At 40.6% G+C, this 16,994-nt stretch overlaps 1 protein-coding gene across 1 annotated transcript; it reads right to left on the bottom strand.

Moving 5' to 3' along the window:
- Positions 1-562: 562 nt before the first annotated feature.
- On the bottom strand, positions 563-3,570 carry pnp5a (purine nucleoside phosphorylase 5a). Its single transcript, XM_075451388.1, has 6 exons — positions 3,336-3,570; positions 2,637-2,806; positions 2,455-2,558; positions 2,177-2,352; positions 1,870-2,060; positions 563-1,201 (listed from the first exon to the last, which is right to left on the bottom strand). The coding sequence occupies exons 1-6, from the start codon at positions 3,356-3,358 to the stop codon at positions 981-983; spliced, it is 885 nt and encodes a 294-aa protein (XP_075307503.1). The 5' UTR covers positions 3,359-3,570; the 3' UTR covers positions 563-980.
- Between the last annotated feature and the right edge of the window lie 13,424 nt (positions 3,571-16,994).

Genomic DNA, 16,994 nt, shown 5'->3' with positions numbered 1-16,994 from the left:
ATATCTACAATCCTGTTTAGCTTCAATGCATACCTGCTCGTTACTATGCATGGCACGTTAAAGCTGTCGGACAGCATGTGGAAAAGCGATATCCTTTTATCCGTTGGGTAACGGCTGGAGCTGGATTTGGTCTGAAAATGGGATGTGCCAACTTTGTTTAATGTACCTTCCAAAGGGTACGAGATGTTAATGTTTAAGGTGAAGGCAAACAGTTATGCAAGGGTGTGCTGTTCTTCTGTCCTGCCAGTTATTTGGTCAACTTTTTGTAAATCAAAGAATTGCATTTGAATTGCAACACCTTTCATTAAATTTATATCCTGTTCAGACTCTTTTTTTTTTCTTTCCTTTTTGCAGCATAATGCTTATGTAACATTACGCAATGTTTTCAGAGGCAACCGATTATTTCTGGGAAGCTTTTTCCTGTAAAGCATCTGTACACACTTCGATTTCAGTGTACTATCTGTGCCTAGAATATTTAACTAAAGCTCGGAAATTGTCCTCTGGTTATGAGAAAAGTGCGCACGCCTCCTCGACCCGAATAACCACACAAACCAAGCACATATAATAATAAATAGCACTTTTAGTAAGAACAGTCATATTAAAAAACAAGCAGTAAAACACCTACTAATGTACACATTTCAACAACATTAAGATTTTTACAGCAGATTCAGAATTGTTAAGTTAAATTGCAGACATTTCTACAAGTTGATCATATAAGTTAGAACAAATACACCTTCTTTTAAATGATACAAAAAAACTGAGAAGTGTCTTTTTTTTTTTTTAAATCCACTCATTAGAGGAATGTTTGTCTTTCGGGGCTCAGAGACGTGCACGTAACGGCACGACTGGATTCTATTTACAGCACTTCTGAGAGCTAAAAACGGCTAAATGATAAGCTACGAGACATTTTCCTGACTTCGGTGAACCCTAATCGGCCTAGAAGTCCTCGAGTCGTCCTTCTGGCGCAGTGGGGCGTCTCCCTAAGCGTAGATGTTGTTGTTGTGCTCGATTCTGGTCACCATGGTGGAGACCAGCAGTTCCAGCTGCTCGGCCCGCTGCTTGGCCGCGTGCAGGACCTCCTCGTGGTTGGCCTTCTCCTCGCTGTCGTAGTCCATCACCACCTGGTTGGTGATCAACGAGAGGGCGAAGCAGCGCATGCCGCAGTGACGGGCGACGATTACCTCGTGGGCTGTGCTCATGCCTAAATGGAACATTTGAAGGTAAACATCAGGACTGATGACCAAAGATATACATTTGTTGAAACCAAGACACGATCTCAGGGTGTCTGGGCTCTAACAACGTGCTCTAAACCAACAGGCTTGGGCTTCCCCGGGGAAATGGCACGTTTAAAAAAGAAGTTCCAATGAAACGAGCCGGTTAAATCTGAACAGTGCGCCACAGTTCTCCTTGTCTGCCGTTCCTTAATGACATTTTGAAAGTGAAGTCACATTTATGGAGGCGTTTTCAACCGTTATCTTTTTATAGCTTTCCTACCCGTCCCAGCTCCATAATTAGCTGCATTACAGATAATCAGAAGCCCGTGGCTGTTGAGTGTTACCACAAGGTCTGAAGATTTAAAAATTTATCAAACTCTGAAATGATCGTCACCTGATAACTTCTAATGAGCGCTTCTTTCCCCTCTCTTGTTCAGGGTTCTTACTATACAGCCATGCACATTTCACCCTAGATGAATGGACATATTATGACCTCCACTAGTTCTCTATCCCTATAAGAAAGGGGGCAACTTGGCACTAAAAAAACAGATATAATTGCGCCATTTGGAATTGGACCTTAATATGTCAAGTCCGTGAGACCCTGAGACGCAGCGTGTGCACAAAAAGCATCACTCAGTCCATAAGAACTACTCACCAACGGCGTCGGCGCCCAGTTTGTGCAACATGCGGCACTCGGCGATGGTCTCGAACGACGGCCCGCCCAGCACGCAGTAGACGCCCTCCTTCAGGAAGTCCCCGTAGCCGAGCTCCTGCCCCACGTCCATGGCCAGCTGCTGCAGGTCTCTGTTATACGCGTCGGACATGCAGGGGAAACGCACGCCGAACCTGTGGGCAGACCAGGTGGAAGGCTGAGTTAGAGGCTTAAACTTTTGACGACCAGAAGCACAGAAACAGCTGCATCTTGTGCAAACTTTACGTCCTGCCTGATCACACACGTCTACCTTTCATCGTTGGGTCCAACCAGCGGATTGTTGCCGGCGAAGCCGGGCATGTTGAGGTGGTCTCTGATAATCATGACGTCCCCCACCTTGAAGTCCTGGTTCAAGCCTCCAGCTGCATTGGTCAGCATCACCGTCTCTACTCCGAGCAGCTTGAAGATGCGCATGGGCAGTGTGATCTGAAAACACACGCTTTGGTTTAACAGGACGAAACGGGTTGTCAAGGGTTTGATAAAGCTATTCAAACAGGTCTCAGCACGCAGAGGAAAGCTGTCCCTCACCTTCTGGATGGGGTAGCCCTCGTAGAGATGGAAGCGCCCCTGCATGCAAACACACGGCCTCCCCTTCAGGGTGCCGAACACCAGCCGCCCAGCGTGTCCGTGCACTGAGAGAGGGAAACGCTCAGTAAATAGCAGCGATGCAAAGGGCAGTCGCCAGCTGTGAGCCTGGCTCTGTTACTCACCGGTGCTCTGGGGAAAGTTTGGGACGTCCTTGTAGTTGAAGGCCACCTGGTCCTTCAACATGTCAGCCAGGCCTCCGAGCCCTGAGCCGCACACGATGCCCACAGTGGGCCGGACGTCCGTCTGGGCCAGCAGCCAGTCGGCAGTGGCCTTGCAGTCCTCATAGCTGTAGCTGGAGGCATTGGAAAAAAAAAAAGGCAGAGGTTAGTGCATCCTAATGAAATAAGCAGCATGTGAGTTCGCTATCACATTACAGATAGATTTTTCTCCTCGGATCTTGGGAGGATCCCCTCTGAGGAGAGCTATTTATAAGAACGTGACATTTTAAAGACACACTCCTGCGGTTATAAGGTTATAAGGTGTTAAAACTGTTCTTTAAATCAAACTAAAACTAAAGTCAGTCCTGAGGAAACACACAGGAATAGAACAAATAACCAGGAATAATGCATTTAGGTTTAAACATGCCATAAAAGAGTTGGAAAAGACGCCTAAATGGATGCATGAATGGTTTTTCATTCGGGCTCGTGTGAGCCCCCCCCCCCCCACCCACTTTGCCCACCCCCGCCCACACATTCCGGTATATTTCTGTCCACCGTCCCAAACTGTCCATGAAGGGGCCATGACTCATGGCCCATGAGTTCTGCAGCATGAGAAGGAGAAAACTTAAAGCAGTCTACTGTCTGTTCAAAAAGTGCACTCACCCTTTGTTAGCCTCTGGAAACATTGCGGAGGATTCAATTGAAAGTCTGAGGTAAGTCAGTGTAGTAACGAGAGAAGTGCTCTAGAAATTCCAAAAAAGATGAAAACGTGGAATCAAAGCCCAGATGTGACGCGATATGACCAAAAAAAAAATAATAATCAAAGACAAGCCGAAGTTAGTTGTTCTTCTGAGCTCTTTCCTCGGGTTGGAAGTTCTTTCGGAAGCGTTGCGCTCTTCTCTCTCCAGGTTGTGAGTGAGCGTGGGTCGCCGGCTTTTATTATAGGCCCGGGCCCCCCGCTCCTCCCCCCGGCTCCACATGACAGCTGGGGCCGCAGCTGCGTCATTGGTCCAGCGGACACACCCTCAGAGCTGCATGCGGGCAAAAAAAGAAAAGAAAACAAGAAAGAGGAGATGGACAGTTCCCTCTCCCCACTCCTTCTTCCCAGTTATTGTAAATCTTCACATCGTTCTCAGCAGGAAACGTCAGCCTTGCACGCACTGCTTTAATCAGTTGGCTCTTCATTGATTTAGGGCGCATTCCGATTATTCCCTCAGATGCAAAACAACACACGGACACGTGCAGGACTTAGGAAATATTTTGTTTTGAACACCACGTGTGTCGGCTCCATCTGTGGGTGATTCTCTTCTGAATGTTTCCTTTATGCCTAACAAGCACCATTTCAGCCAGTTATAGGGACTTGTTTTAATACAATACATCTCGAACATCTTGTTAAGTGAAAAAGTCTTGAAAACATCTTGTTTTGAGTCATATTTCACATGAAACAAGCTTTTTCTTCATTTGAAGAGTTTTTTTTAGCCAATTTCAAGATAATTTTTAACTCAAAAGTCATAAGTAAATATCACATCTTATTTCAAGAAATCTTGACAAGCCAATTTTCACTAGTTCCATTGGCAGATTTTTTTGCTTATTTCAAGCAAAAACGTCTCGTATTTGTTGTTTTTTTACTTATTTTTGGAGGGGCATTCTTATGGTTGAGTTTATATTTTTCCCCTCTTCTTTGATTGCTTTTAACTGTGTTTTTAATTTTTATTCTATTTTTTTCTCTTTAAATTGCTTGTTTTTATGCTGCTTTATGCTGTTCTTTTAAAAGCCTTGTCTTTATGTAAAGCACATTGAGTTGCCTGCGGTATGAAATGCGCTATTTAAATAAAGATGCCTTGCCTTATCATTTATCATTTTGTGCCACGTTGCAGCCTGTTTCTTTTTAAGTCGTGTGGAAACAAACAACCTATTACTAAAGTTATATTCAACAGTTTCCACGATCTAAATGAATGGCCTATTTCCCACATTCAACAACAACATATACACACTCTTATCCCTAAAAGTACACTTTACAGTTAAATACCACAAATTTCTAATTACAGTTACAGTAAATCATTGTAAAAGTTAATATTTGTGCAATCCAGTACGGAGGAATCTTGATTACTGTATCTTTATGGCTTCTGGTAAGTTACTCCTAACAACTAAGTTATAAACCACTGCTGGCTTTTCGCCATAAACACCATAAACTTCCCAGGAAACCGACCATGAATCATCTTTACAGCGAGCTGCTGGATCAACGGATAGCTGGTGTTATTTTGAGTTATTTACTCCGAGCTGCATATGTTGAATTTGCAGTAATTTACAGTATCTTCCTGCGACACACAAAGACATTTTCACACTGTAAAACCCACGTCATGGTACCGTAGATGTACCGTAAAGCATGCTTACGGCAGCCTACCGTGTAAAGGTGGAACATTTGAACAGAGTAAGGTAACCTGTCAATAACAACAACAGCATTTCCAACTATATTTGCTTCATATAGATAGTGCGGTGAGGTATTTAATCAAATGTTTGACCATAACAGCTGATGTCTTATCTGTGCTATGTTCACTTTTACTTTACTTCTGCATATATCTTCTGTTTTCAGGCTGTTCTGTGCTCTTTGCACCCCGCAACTTTGCATAAATTGTATAATTTGAACAGTTTTAGCAGCAGCTGCTGAGTTGAGCCTGAAAGTAAGAAACAGGAAAGATGCAAAAGTTGTGAGAAGGTTAAAGGAAGTTTACACAAGGAAGTTTTCGCAGCGTTTTATATGCGCACAATCTGCTGAAAAATCATTCACCCAAGTGGAGCCACAACATCTGAATGCCGAGCTGCTGATGCATCATCAAATCAAATCAGCAAAATCATCCAAAACACTCAACTTAAGTCCACGATTAGAAAAGGTTGTGATATTAACATATGGAGTACAACAATTACTCATCTTTACAATATTGACTTAGTCCATCTTACCCCATCTGCTTCAGACAGAAAGCTTTTTTCACAAGATACATTTATGATATTTTGTCCACTGGGGTTGATCATTGTTCCAAAACAGATTGCTTCATTGTGGGTATTTACACGTGTTGCCAGTAAGATTTTATCGATGTACGGGCACACCACGCCCTGTGTGTGTGTTTATGCCGTAAATGAGAGAGATTACGATTCATTTGGTCATAAAAAATAAGAAAGGAACTTCTTTAATGCGTGCTTCAGACCGTGCCGGGACGTGTTTGCAGCGTTATAAACAGAAATCATCACCTGGAATGACTGTTCTCTGATCGATTTGCCATAAAAAATGTGAGACGGAACAATAGCACGAGGAGCGATGGACACACATTCAAAGGAGCGTGAACGAGCAGAAGCAGAGATTATCTGAGGGCACAGCTCATCTCTCAACAGTGGAGGAAGTATTCGACAACCTGGGGTCAATGTGACCCACCACAGAGTCATAGGAGGACAATAAAAGGGAAAAACTATTCATGCAAATGGCACCCGTTTCCATTTCCCTTCCTTATTACACCAAAAAGCACAGGTGTGATGTGGTTAACAGGTTAACGGCTGCCTCTGTCAGCAGTGTGTGCTTTGACGATTCAAAACCTTTTGTTTCTGTTTGACAGTGAATCAGCTTGAAGACGACTGAACTGGAAAAAAATCTAAATCTTACCAAGTATATTTGTCTCATTAAGTATCTCATTACACTTGATATAAGACACAAGTGCTATTTCAGCCAGATATAGGGACTTGTTTCAATACAATACATCTTGAATATCTTGTTAAGTGAAAACGTCTTGAAAACATCTTGTTTTGAGTCATATTTCACATGAAACAAGCTTTTTTTTTCATTTGAAGAGGTTTTTAAGCTAATTTCAAGATCATTTTTAACTCAAAAGTCCTAAATATCTCATCTTATTTCAAGAAATCTTGACAAGCCAATTTTCACTAGTTCCATTGGCAGATTTTTTTGCTTATTTCAAGCAAAAACGTCTTGTATTTGTTGTTTTTTTTACTTATGTTTGGAGGGGCATTTTTTCCAGTGTGATGTGTCCTTTTGGGGGATTCTGTGGGAGCGCTGCAGGGTTTCGGTGCTCCGGAGCCTCCGTCATGGGCCGTCTGGGCGCTGTATAACCAAAGCAAGACCTGGAGGTAGAGTTAGTTTACTCTGCCAGGGCTGTCCTTTGCCACCGATCCTGTTGTGTCTGGTTTGGGAACCTGGGGGGCTCACCTCTGCTCTTTGCAGATGTTAGGCTCTTCGAGCCATGACCTTCGGCCATTAAGCTCTGGAGGAACAATGTGCAACAAAATGCACGCACAAAACAAATCTTACATCAGAAGGCAAGTCCATAATTACCAGTTGACAGACTATTAGTCATGGCTTTGGTGCAGGACACGTGTTGCTAATTGGCAGTTTAGCAACACACTGAGGTCTCTTCAACTGAGAAAGCCTCCACAGCGACGTGCTGTTTACACTTCAGGGCGGAATCACACCAGGAAAACTCCAAAAATCAAATGAAAAATACACAAAAACACAAGAAATCACCGCCGTCCATTTGCAACAAACAAAAAAAATAGATGAATACAGGTTTAAAAAAGGCTTTTAATGCTTGTGGGCCTAAGGCCACTGCTGTCAAGAACACCAGGAGCCAGAGACAAAAGTAAAACACATTACATAACAGCCCCCTCCCACTCTGCTGAGTCAGTATAAACCACGAGGCATTTCTGTCTGTTACAGGGTGATTCTGTCTTTGATGTCCCCAAACAAATCAGAAAAAAACATCTAATGGAACTCTGTGATAATTTCACAAGTTCCCAAAAGTCAATATTTACTTTTCCGTCAGTGACTTATGTAGGATTACGCAAGTGACCGTCAGAGTGTCCGCGGTCAAAGAGACCGCCCGGCCGTGACGTCACCGGGCCTTGAGACGTTTGGCACCGGCGGGGAAGAAGCGGTCGACACCTTCGGCTCTCCAACGTGAACGCCTCTCTGTTTGGGTTCTGGCTTCTTCACATCACTCGTTCTCGTCACAAACAGTTGTTAACTTTGTCTGATAAAACACGAAGGTCTTTGACCCGTTGACCTCTGCGCCCTTTCCCTCAGTGGCAGCTAACACGCCTTTGGCTCAGCCAATGAGTTGGGCCCATCTGACGGCAGCCCGGGGCCCACGGTGACCTGTTTACCTCTTCCTCCGTCCCCACAGCTGATAGAAAAGCCAATAAAAGCTGCCACAGCTGCTCGGCTGTCGGGACGTCATCACATTTAGGTGAAATCTCGACGTTTTTCTGACCTCAACTCAAAGAAAAGTAGCCTGTCGGAGTGCTGATTATAAAAGATGACAATTTCCTGATCCTAATTTTGTAATGATTACAAGCAGCCAGTTATATAACTGAAAGAACAGTCTGACTTCAGATGGGTGCAACACAGCTAAAGTTAAAGGGAGGTCAGACATCTGTTCACGCTCATTTTTGAGCCTGATGAATGGCCATTGTTTGGCCATGGGATATGATCAGCAGATCCAGCCGAAAACATGAAAATTACCCACCGATTATGTGACAATCATGAATAATGTGCCTTCTGTGTTCTTTAGCTCTGTTTGATGCCATTTGCAGGGTTACCAGAGCTGAATGATGCGACAGCACAGACTTTTAGGATGACTTTTACTCGTCTCTAAACAGTTCTGAAGGCAGGTAATGTTTCCCTTTGGCAGCCTGATTCATCACAGCAGCTCCTCTGCTGGTGCAGCCCGACCTCACACAGCCTGACCTCGCAGAGCTCCGATCATGCCAAGCTTAAGTAACAGATTAAAAGCGAGTAGTGTCTCGAACGGATTGGTTTTAGTTGATAATCCTGTCACCAGCCAACGCATTCTCACTCCTTACTTGTCTAATACTCGGTCAGGAGTCCTTTTCATCCCATTTTAACGCACATAGTATGTCATCTACATCGTGATTAATGACTTACAGCTTCTGCAGATGGTGTTGCAGGGAATAAAAGCTAAGACTTTTCCCCAGAAGTCTAGAGTTCAAGTCCTGTATGGGGTTGTTATACAACTCTGATGTATGTAAGAAGACGCGTTGTATGGGAGTTTGGGTGTGTGAGAAACGCAGGTAAAGCTCTTAGATAAGGTTAAAAAGATGATACCACTGAGTCATGGCCATATAAAAGCATGACAAAGTATCACAGGCAACTCGAGGATCAGTCCAAGTTGTTATTCTGCTCATGGTCTGCTTTATTTTTCATACACTGGAGACTGATCCAGGCCCGAGTGTCGTCTTCATGCTTAGCGATGCACACATTTCAGCTTTATTTTGGCCTTAGGTCAGCTACGAGTCTCAAGCACAGATAGCAAACAGTCCACAGAGGCCTGCAAGCTCCCTTCTTTCCTGTCTGAAACTCTGAGTTGAACAATATGTTGTATACTTTACAGCTGGAGAACTGGACATCATGTCCCACTGAATCTTTATCTATAAAACCCTGGGCGTTAAGGATAGATTTTCTAACTTTGAACTCAAAATAAAATCACCAAGACGAGGCAGAGATCTACCAGATGAAGAGTATGTTTAACCTTTTTCAAAGATTAAACATTACATTTTATTCTTGCCTTTCATTTTAACAGAAGAGTCATTCAGAAAATTAGCTGACCAGCACATAACGATGCTAAGATGCGCTGGCCAGTTGCGTTAGCCCGGCTAACTTAGCATGTTGACAGTTTGCCTGATTTTTAGCACCAACATGGCAGCAAACCTGTAGCCCTTTCCTAAAGCCGCGTTATTGGCACAAAAAAAAGACGTTGTTATTATTATTATATTCTTCTTTGGTAATTTACTGATTTCACCTAAACAAAGGTGGCTCAGCACTGCATTTATAGGTGGAATCAGCTGACTTTTAAAAGTTAAAGCTATAAGATGAGCCACAACGTTAAATCCAGAAAAAGTTTTGCTTAGATTAAGTATTTACTTCTGTTTTTTTTACATTCAAGTGTAATGTTGGTTTTCCCAGGAGCTCCCAGTTATAACTGGTGTAATAACTGGTGCAATAACTGGTATAATAACTGGTATAATAACTGGTGTGATAACTGGTGCAATAACTGGTGCAATAACTGGTGTGATAACTGGTGCAATAACTGGTGCAATAACTGGTGCAATAACTGGTGCAATAATTGGTGTAATAACTGGTGTAATAACTGGTGCAATAACTGGTGCAATAACTGGTGTAATAACTGGTGTAATAACTGGTGCAATAACTGGTGTAATAACTGGTGTAATAACTGGTGTAATAACTGGTGCAATAACTGGTGCAATAACTGGTGTAATAACTGGTGTAATAACTGGTGCAATAACTGGTGTAATAACTGGTGTAATAACTGGTGCAATAACTGGTGCAATAATTGGTGTAATAACTGGTGCAATAACTGGTGCAATAACTGGTGTAATAACTGGTGTAATAACTGGTGCAATAACTGGTGCAATAACTGGTGTAATAACTGGTGCAATAACTGGTGCAATAACTGGTGCAATAACTGGTGCAATAACTGGTGTAATAACTGGTGTAATAACTGGTGCAATAACTGGTGCAATAACTGGTGCAATAACTGGTGCAATAACTGGTGCAATAACTAGTGTAATAACTGGTGCAATAACTAGTGTAATAACTGGTGCAATAACTAGTGTAATAACTGGTGCAATAACTGGTGTAATAACTGGTGTAATAACTGGTGCAATAACTGGTGCAATAACTGGTGTAATAACTGGTGCAATAACTGGTGCAATAACTGGTGTAATAACTGGTGCAATAACTGGTGCAATAACTGGTGCAATAACTGGTGCAATAACTAGTGTAATAACTGGTGCAATAACTAGTGTAATAACTGGTGCAATAACTAGTGTAATAACTGGTGCAATAACTGGTGCAATAACTGGTGTAATAACTGGTGCAATAACTGGTGTAATAACTGGTGTAATAACTGGTGCAATAACTGGTGCAATAACTGGTGTAATAACTGGTGTAATAACTGGTGTAATAACTGGTGCAATAACTGGTGTAATAACTGGTGTAATAACTGGTGTAATAACTGGTGCAATAACTGGTGCAATAACTGGTGTAATAACTGGTGCAATAACTGGTGCAATAACTGGTGTAATAACTGGTGTAATAACTGGTGCAATAACTGGTGCATTAACTGGTGTAATAACTGGTGCAATAACTGGTGTAATAACTGGTGTAATAACTGGTGTAATAACTGGTGCAATAACTGGTGCAATAATTGGTGTAATAACTGGTGTAATAACTGGTGCAATAACTGGTGCAATAACTGGTGTAATAACTGGTGTAATAACTGGTGTAATAACTGGTGCAATAACTGGTGCAATAACTGGTGTAATAACTGGTGTAATAACTGGTGTAATAACTGGTGCAATAACTGGTGCAATAACTGGTGTAATAACTGGTGTAATAACTGGTGTAATAACTGGTGCAATAACTGGTGCAATAATTGGTGCAATAACTGGTGTAATAACTGGTGCAATAACTGGTGTAATAACTGGTGTAATAACTGGTGTAATAACTGGTGCAATAACTGGTGCAATAATTGGTGTAATAACTGGTGTAATAACTGGTGCAATAACTGGTGCAATAACTGGTGTAATAACTGGTGTAATAACTGGTGTAATAACTGGTGTAATAACTGGTGCAATAACTGGTGCAATAATTGGTGTAATAACTGGTGTAATAACTGGTGCAATAACTGGTGCAATAACTGGTGTAATAACTGGTGTAATAACTGGTGCAATAACTGGTGTAATAACTGGTGTAATAACTGGTGCAATAACTGGTGTAATAACTGGTGTAATAACTGGTGTAATAACTGGTGTAATAACTGGTGCAATAACTGGTGCAATAACTGGTGTAATAACTGGTGCAATAACTGGTGTAATAACTGGTGTAATAACTGGTGCAATAATTGGTGTAATAACTGGTGTAATAACTGGTGCAATAACTGGTGCAATAACTGGTGTAATAACTGGTGTAATAACTGGTGCAATAACTGGTGTAATAACTGGTGTAATAACTGGTGCAATAACTGGTGTAATAACTGGTGTAATAACTGGTGTAATAACTGGTGTAATAACTGGTGCAATAACTGGTGCAATAACTGGTGTAATAACTGGTGCAATAACTGGTGTAATAACTGGTGTAATAACTGGTGTAATAACTGGTGCAATAACTGGTGCAATAATTGGTGTAATAACTGGTGTAATAACTGGTGCAATAACTGGTGCAATAACTGGTGTAATAACTGGTGTAATAACTGGTGCAATAACTGGTGTAATAACTGGTGTAATAACTGGTGTAATAACTGGTGCAATAACTGGTGCAATAACTGGTGCAATAACTGGTGCAATAACTGGTGTAATAACTGGTGTAATAACTGGTGCAATAACTGGTGCAATAACTGGTGCAATAACTGGTGCAATAACTAGTGTAATAACTGGTGCAATAACTAGTGTAATAACTGGTGCAATAACTAGTGTAATAACTGGTGCAATAACTGGTGTAATAACTGGTGTAATAACTGGTGCAATAACTGGTGCAATAACTGGTGTAATAACTGGTGCAATAACTGGTGCAATAACTGGTGTAATAACTGGTGTAATAACTGGTGCAATAACTGGTGCAATAACTGGTGCAATAACTAGTGTAATAACTGGTGCAATAACTAGTGTAATAACTGGTGCAATAACTAGTGTAATAACTGGTGCAATAACTGGTGCAATAACTGGTGTAATAACTGGTGCAATAACTGGTGTAATAACTGGTGTAATAACTGGTGCAATAACTGGTGCAATAACTGGTGCAATAACTGGTGCAATAACTGGTGCAATGACTAGTACAATAACTGGTGCAATAACTGGTGTAATAACTGGTGTAATAACTGGTGTAATAACTGGTGCAATAACTGGTGCAATGACTAGTGCAATAACTGGTGTAATAACTGGTGTAATAACTGGTGTAATAACTGGTGCAATAACTAGTGTAATAACTGGTGCAATAACTGGTGCAATGACTAGTGCAATAACTGGTGTAATAACTGGTGTAATAACTGGTGCAATAACTGGTGCAATAACTGGTGCAATAACTAGTGTAATAACTGGTGCAATAACTAGTGTAATAACTGGTGCAATAACTGGTGCAATAACTGGTGCAATGACTAGTGCAATAACTGGTGTAATAACTGGTGTAATAACTGGTGTAATAACTGGTGCAATAACTGGTGTAATAACTGGTGTAATAACTGGTGTAATAACTGGTGCAATAACTAGTGTAATAACTGGTGCAATAACTAGTGTAATAACTGGTGCAATAACTGGTGCAATAACTGGTGTAATAACTGGTGCAATAACTAGTGTAATAACTGGTGTAATAACTGGTGCAATAACTGGTGCAATAACTGGTGTAATAACTGGTGCAATAACTAGTGTAATAACTGGTGCAATAACTGGTGTAATAACTGGTGTAATAACTGGTGCAATAACTGGTGTAATAACTGGTGCAATAACTGGTGCAATAACTGGTGTAATAACTGGTGTAATAACTGGTGCAATAACTGGTGCAATAACTGGTGTAATAACTGGTGTAATAACTGGTGTAATAACTGGTGCAATAACTGGTGCAATAACTGGTGCAATAACTGGTGCAATGACTAGTGCAATAACTGGTGCAATAACTGGTGTAATAACTGGTGTAATAACTGGTGCAATAACTGGTGCAATAACTGGTGTAATAACTGGTGCAATAACTGGTGTAATAACTGGTGCAATAACTAGTGTAATAACTGGTGTAATAACTGGTGTAATAACTGGTGTAATAACTGGTGCAATAACTGGTGTAATAACTGGTGTAATGACTAGTGCAATAACTGGTGTAATAACTGGTGTAATAACTGGTGTAATAACTGGTGCAATAACTGGTGTAATAACTGGTGTAATGACTAGTGCAATAACTGGTGTAATAACTGGTGTAATAACTGGTGCAATAACTGGTGCAATAACTAGTGTAATAACTGGTGCAATAACTGGTGCAATAACTGGTGTAATAACTGGTGTAATGACTAGTGCAATAACTGGTGTAATAACTGGTGTAATAACTGGTGCAATAACTGGTGCAATAACTAGTGTAATAACTGGTGCAATAACTGGTGCAATAACTGGTGCAATAACTGGTGTAATAACTGGTGTAATGACTAGTGCAATAACTGGTGTAATAACTGGTGTAATAACTGGTGTAATAACTGGTGCAATAACTAGTGCAATAACTGGTGTAATAACTGGTGCAATAACTAGTGTAATAACTGGTGTAATAACTGGTGTAATAACTGGTGCAATAACTGGTGTAATAACTGGTGTAATGACTAGTGCAATAACTGGTGTAATAACTGGTGTAATAACTGGTGTAATAACTGGTGCAATAACTGGTGTAATAACTGGTGTAATGACTAGTGCAATAACTGGTGTAATAACTGGTGTAATAACTGGTGCAATAACTGGTGCAATAACTAGTGTAATAACTGGTGCAATAACTGGTGCAATAACTGGTGCAATAACTGGTGTAATAACTGGTGCAATAACTAGTGTAATAACTGGTGTAATAACTGGTGTAATAACTGGTGCAATAACTGGTGTAATAACTGGTGTAATGACTAGTGCAATAACTGGTGTAATAACTGGTGTAATAACTAGTGTAATAACTGGTGTAATAACTGGTGTAATAACTGGTGCAATAACTGGTGTAATAACTGGTGCAATAACTAGTGTAATAACTGGTGTAATAACTGGTGTAATAACTGGTGCAATAACTGGTGTAATAACTGGTGTAATGACTAGTGCAATAACTGGTGTAATAACTGGTGTAATAACTAGTGTAATAACTGGTGTAATAACTGGTGCAATAACTGGTGTAATAACTGGTGTAATGACTAGTGCAATAACTGGTGTAATAACTGGTGTAATAACTGGTGTAATAACTGGTGCAATAACTAGTGTAATAACTGGTGCAATAACTAGTGTAATAACTGGTGCAATAACTGGTGCAATAACTGGTGCAATGACTAGTGCAATAACTGGTGTAATAACTGGTGTAATAACTGGTGTAATAACTGGTGCAATAACTGGTGCAATAACTGGTGTAATAACTGGTGTAATAACTGGTGTAATAACTGGTGCAATGACTAGTGCAATAACTGGTGTAATAACTGGTGTAATAACTGGTGCAATAACTGGTGCAATAACTGGTGTAATAACTGGTGCAATAACTAGTGCAATAACTGGTGTAATAACTGGTGCAATAACTAGTGTAATAACTGGTGTAATAACTGGTGTATTAACTGGTGCAATAACTGGTGTAATAACTGGTGTAATGACTAGTGCAATAACTGGTGTAATAACTGGTGTAATAACTGGTGTAATAACTGGTGCAATAACTGGTGTAATAACTGGTGTAATGACTAGTGCAATAACTAGTGTAATAACTGGTGTAATAACTGGTGCAATAACTGGTGCAATAACTAGTGTAATAACTGGTGCAATAACTGGTGCAATAACTGGTGCAATAACTGGTGTAATAACTGGTGCAATAACTAGTGTAATAACTGGTGTAATAACTGGTGTAATAACTGGTGCAATAACTGGTGTAATAACTGGTGTAATGACTAGTGCAATAACTGGTGTAATAACTGGTGTAATAACTAGTGTAATAACTGGTGCAATAACTAGTGTAATAACTGGTGCAATAACTAGTGTAATAACTGGTGCAATAACTGGTGCAATAACTGGTGCAATGACTAGTGCAATAACTGGTGTAATAACTGGTGTAATAACTGGTGTAATAACTGGTGCAATAACTGGTGCAATAACTGGTGTAATAACTGGTGTAATGACTAGTGCAATAACTGGTGTAATAACTGGTGTAATAACTGGTGTAATAACTGGTGCAATAACTAGTGTAATAACTGGTGCAATAACTAGTGTAATAACTGGTGCAATAACTGGTGCAATAACTGGTGCAATGACTAGTGCAATAACTGGTGTAATAACTGGTGTAATAACTGGTGTAATAACTGGTGCAATAACTGGTGCAATAACTGGTGTAATAACTGGTGCAATAACTGGTGCAATGACTAGTGCAATAACTGGTGTAATAACTGGTGTAATAACTGGTGTAATAACTGGTGCAATAACTGGTGCAATAACTGGTGTAATAACTGGTGTAATAACTGGTGTAATAACTGGTGCAATAACTAGTGTAATAACTGGTGCAATAACTGGTGCAATAACTAGTGTAATAACTGGTGCAATAACTAGTGTAATAACTGGTGCAATAACTGGTGCAATAACTGGTGCAATGACTAGTGCAATAACTGGTGTAATAACTGGTGTAATAACTGGTGTAATAACTGGTGTAATAACTGGTGTAATAACTGGTGTAATAACTGGTGTAATAACTGGTGTAATAACTGGTGCAATAACTGGTGCAATAACTGGTTTCCCCCTTTAATCAGTTTGTGTTAAAGATTTAATTGTTTCCGGTTTCTGGTTTCCGGATTTTCGGAATTGTTACAGAGATTTTGACCAAGATTTGGTCAAATATGTCAGAAATTCCTGCTTAATTCCAACTAAAGAATCAAAGCCGGGGTGTCCCCTCTCTGTTTTGACGTCGATCCCATCTTTTAAGTTGTGTTTCTTTGTGTTTACAGTAAAGATATTTTCATGTTACACACTGACTGCAGTTCATTATGCCTTTCATGTAACATCTCTGTTTCAGCCGCCGGATTCTGAGTATCAGCTCGGTCTTATCAGCACGCCGAGGCATGAGAGGTTGTTAAAGCTGAACAAAAACAATGTTATTTGAACAATCTGTGGCAGGTTTTGCTTGCTTTCCATGCTATTTACGGTTAGATGAAAATCCACCTACTGTACATATTTTTCTGCCCCTTCGTGCCACAGAGGAGACCAAAATCTTTCTTTGTGACATTGACCGTTTTCTTAAACCACACTGAATTGGTTTCCCTGCTCTACACACCTGTTAGCACATGTGTCCAGTAGCCATAAACAAACCTACTTATGTCATACAAAGTATTGATTTCCTGTGACAAATTGTCTGTAAAAGGTTGACCCATTTTTTTTTTTTAATGTCACGAAACGGGTCATGTTTTCTGGTACAAGGACGCTCTAGTTTTCAATCCATGGAACATTTGGTTAGCGTTTAAAAAAAAAAAACAGGGAGTCCCACGGGAACCAGAAAGCATCGATTTATCCGTGATGCGCCACCTTTCTTCAGCAGCTCGG

Source organism: Odontesthes bonariensis, chromosome 19 (genome assembly GCF_027942865.1).
Source record: "Odontesthes bonariensis isolate fOdoBon6 chromosome 19, fOdoBon6.hap1, whole genome shotgun sequence".
NCBI lineage: Eukaryota > Metazoa > Chordata > Actinopteri > Atheriniformes > Atherinopsidae > Odontesthes > Odontesthes bonariensis.
The sequence above is the reverse complement of the archived record's forward strand: the minus strand, read 5'-3'. Positions and strand labels throughout refer to the sequence as shown.

Coding starts and splice junctions, on each gene's coding strand:
- pnp5a (XM_075451388.1), bottom strand. CDS start 3,358: ATGTTTCCAGAGGCTAACAAAGG. Junction 2,807..3,335: donor TTTCCAGAGGCTAACAAAGG/GTGAGTGCACTT, acceptor CAATGCCTCCAG/CTACAGCTATGAGGACTGCA. Junction 1,202..1,869: donor ACTGGGCGCCGACGCCGTTG/GTGAGTAGTTCT, acceptor TGTTCCATTTAG/GCATGAGCACAGCCCACGAG.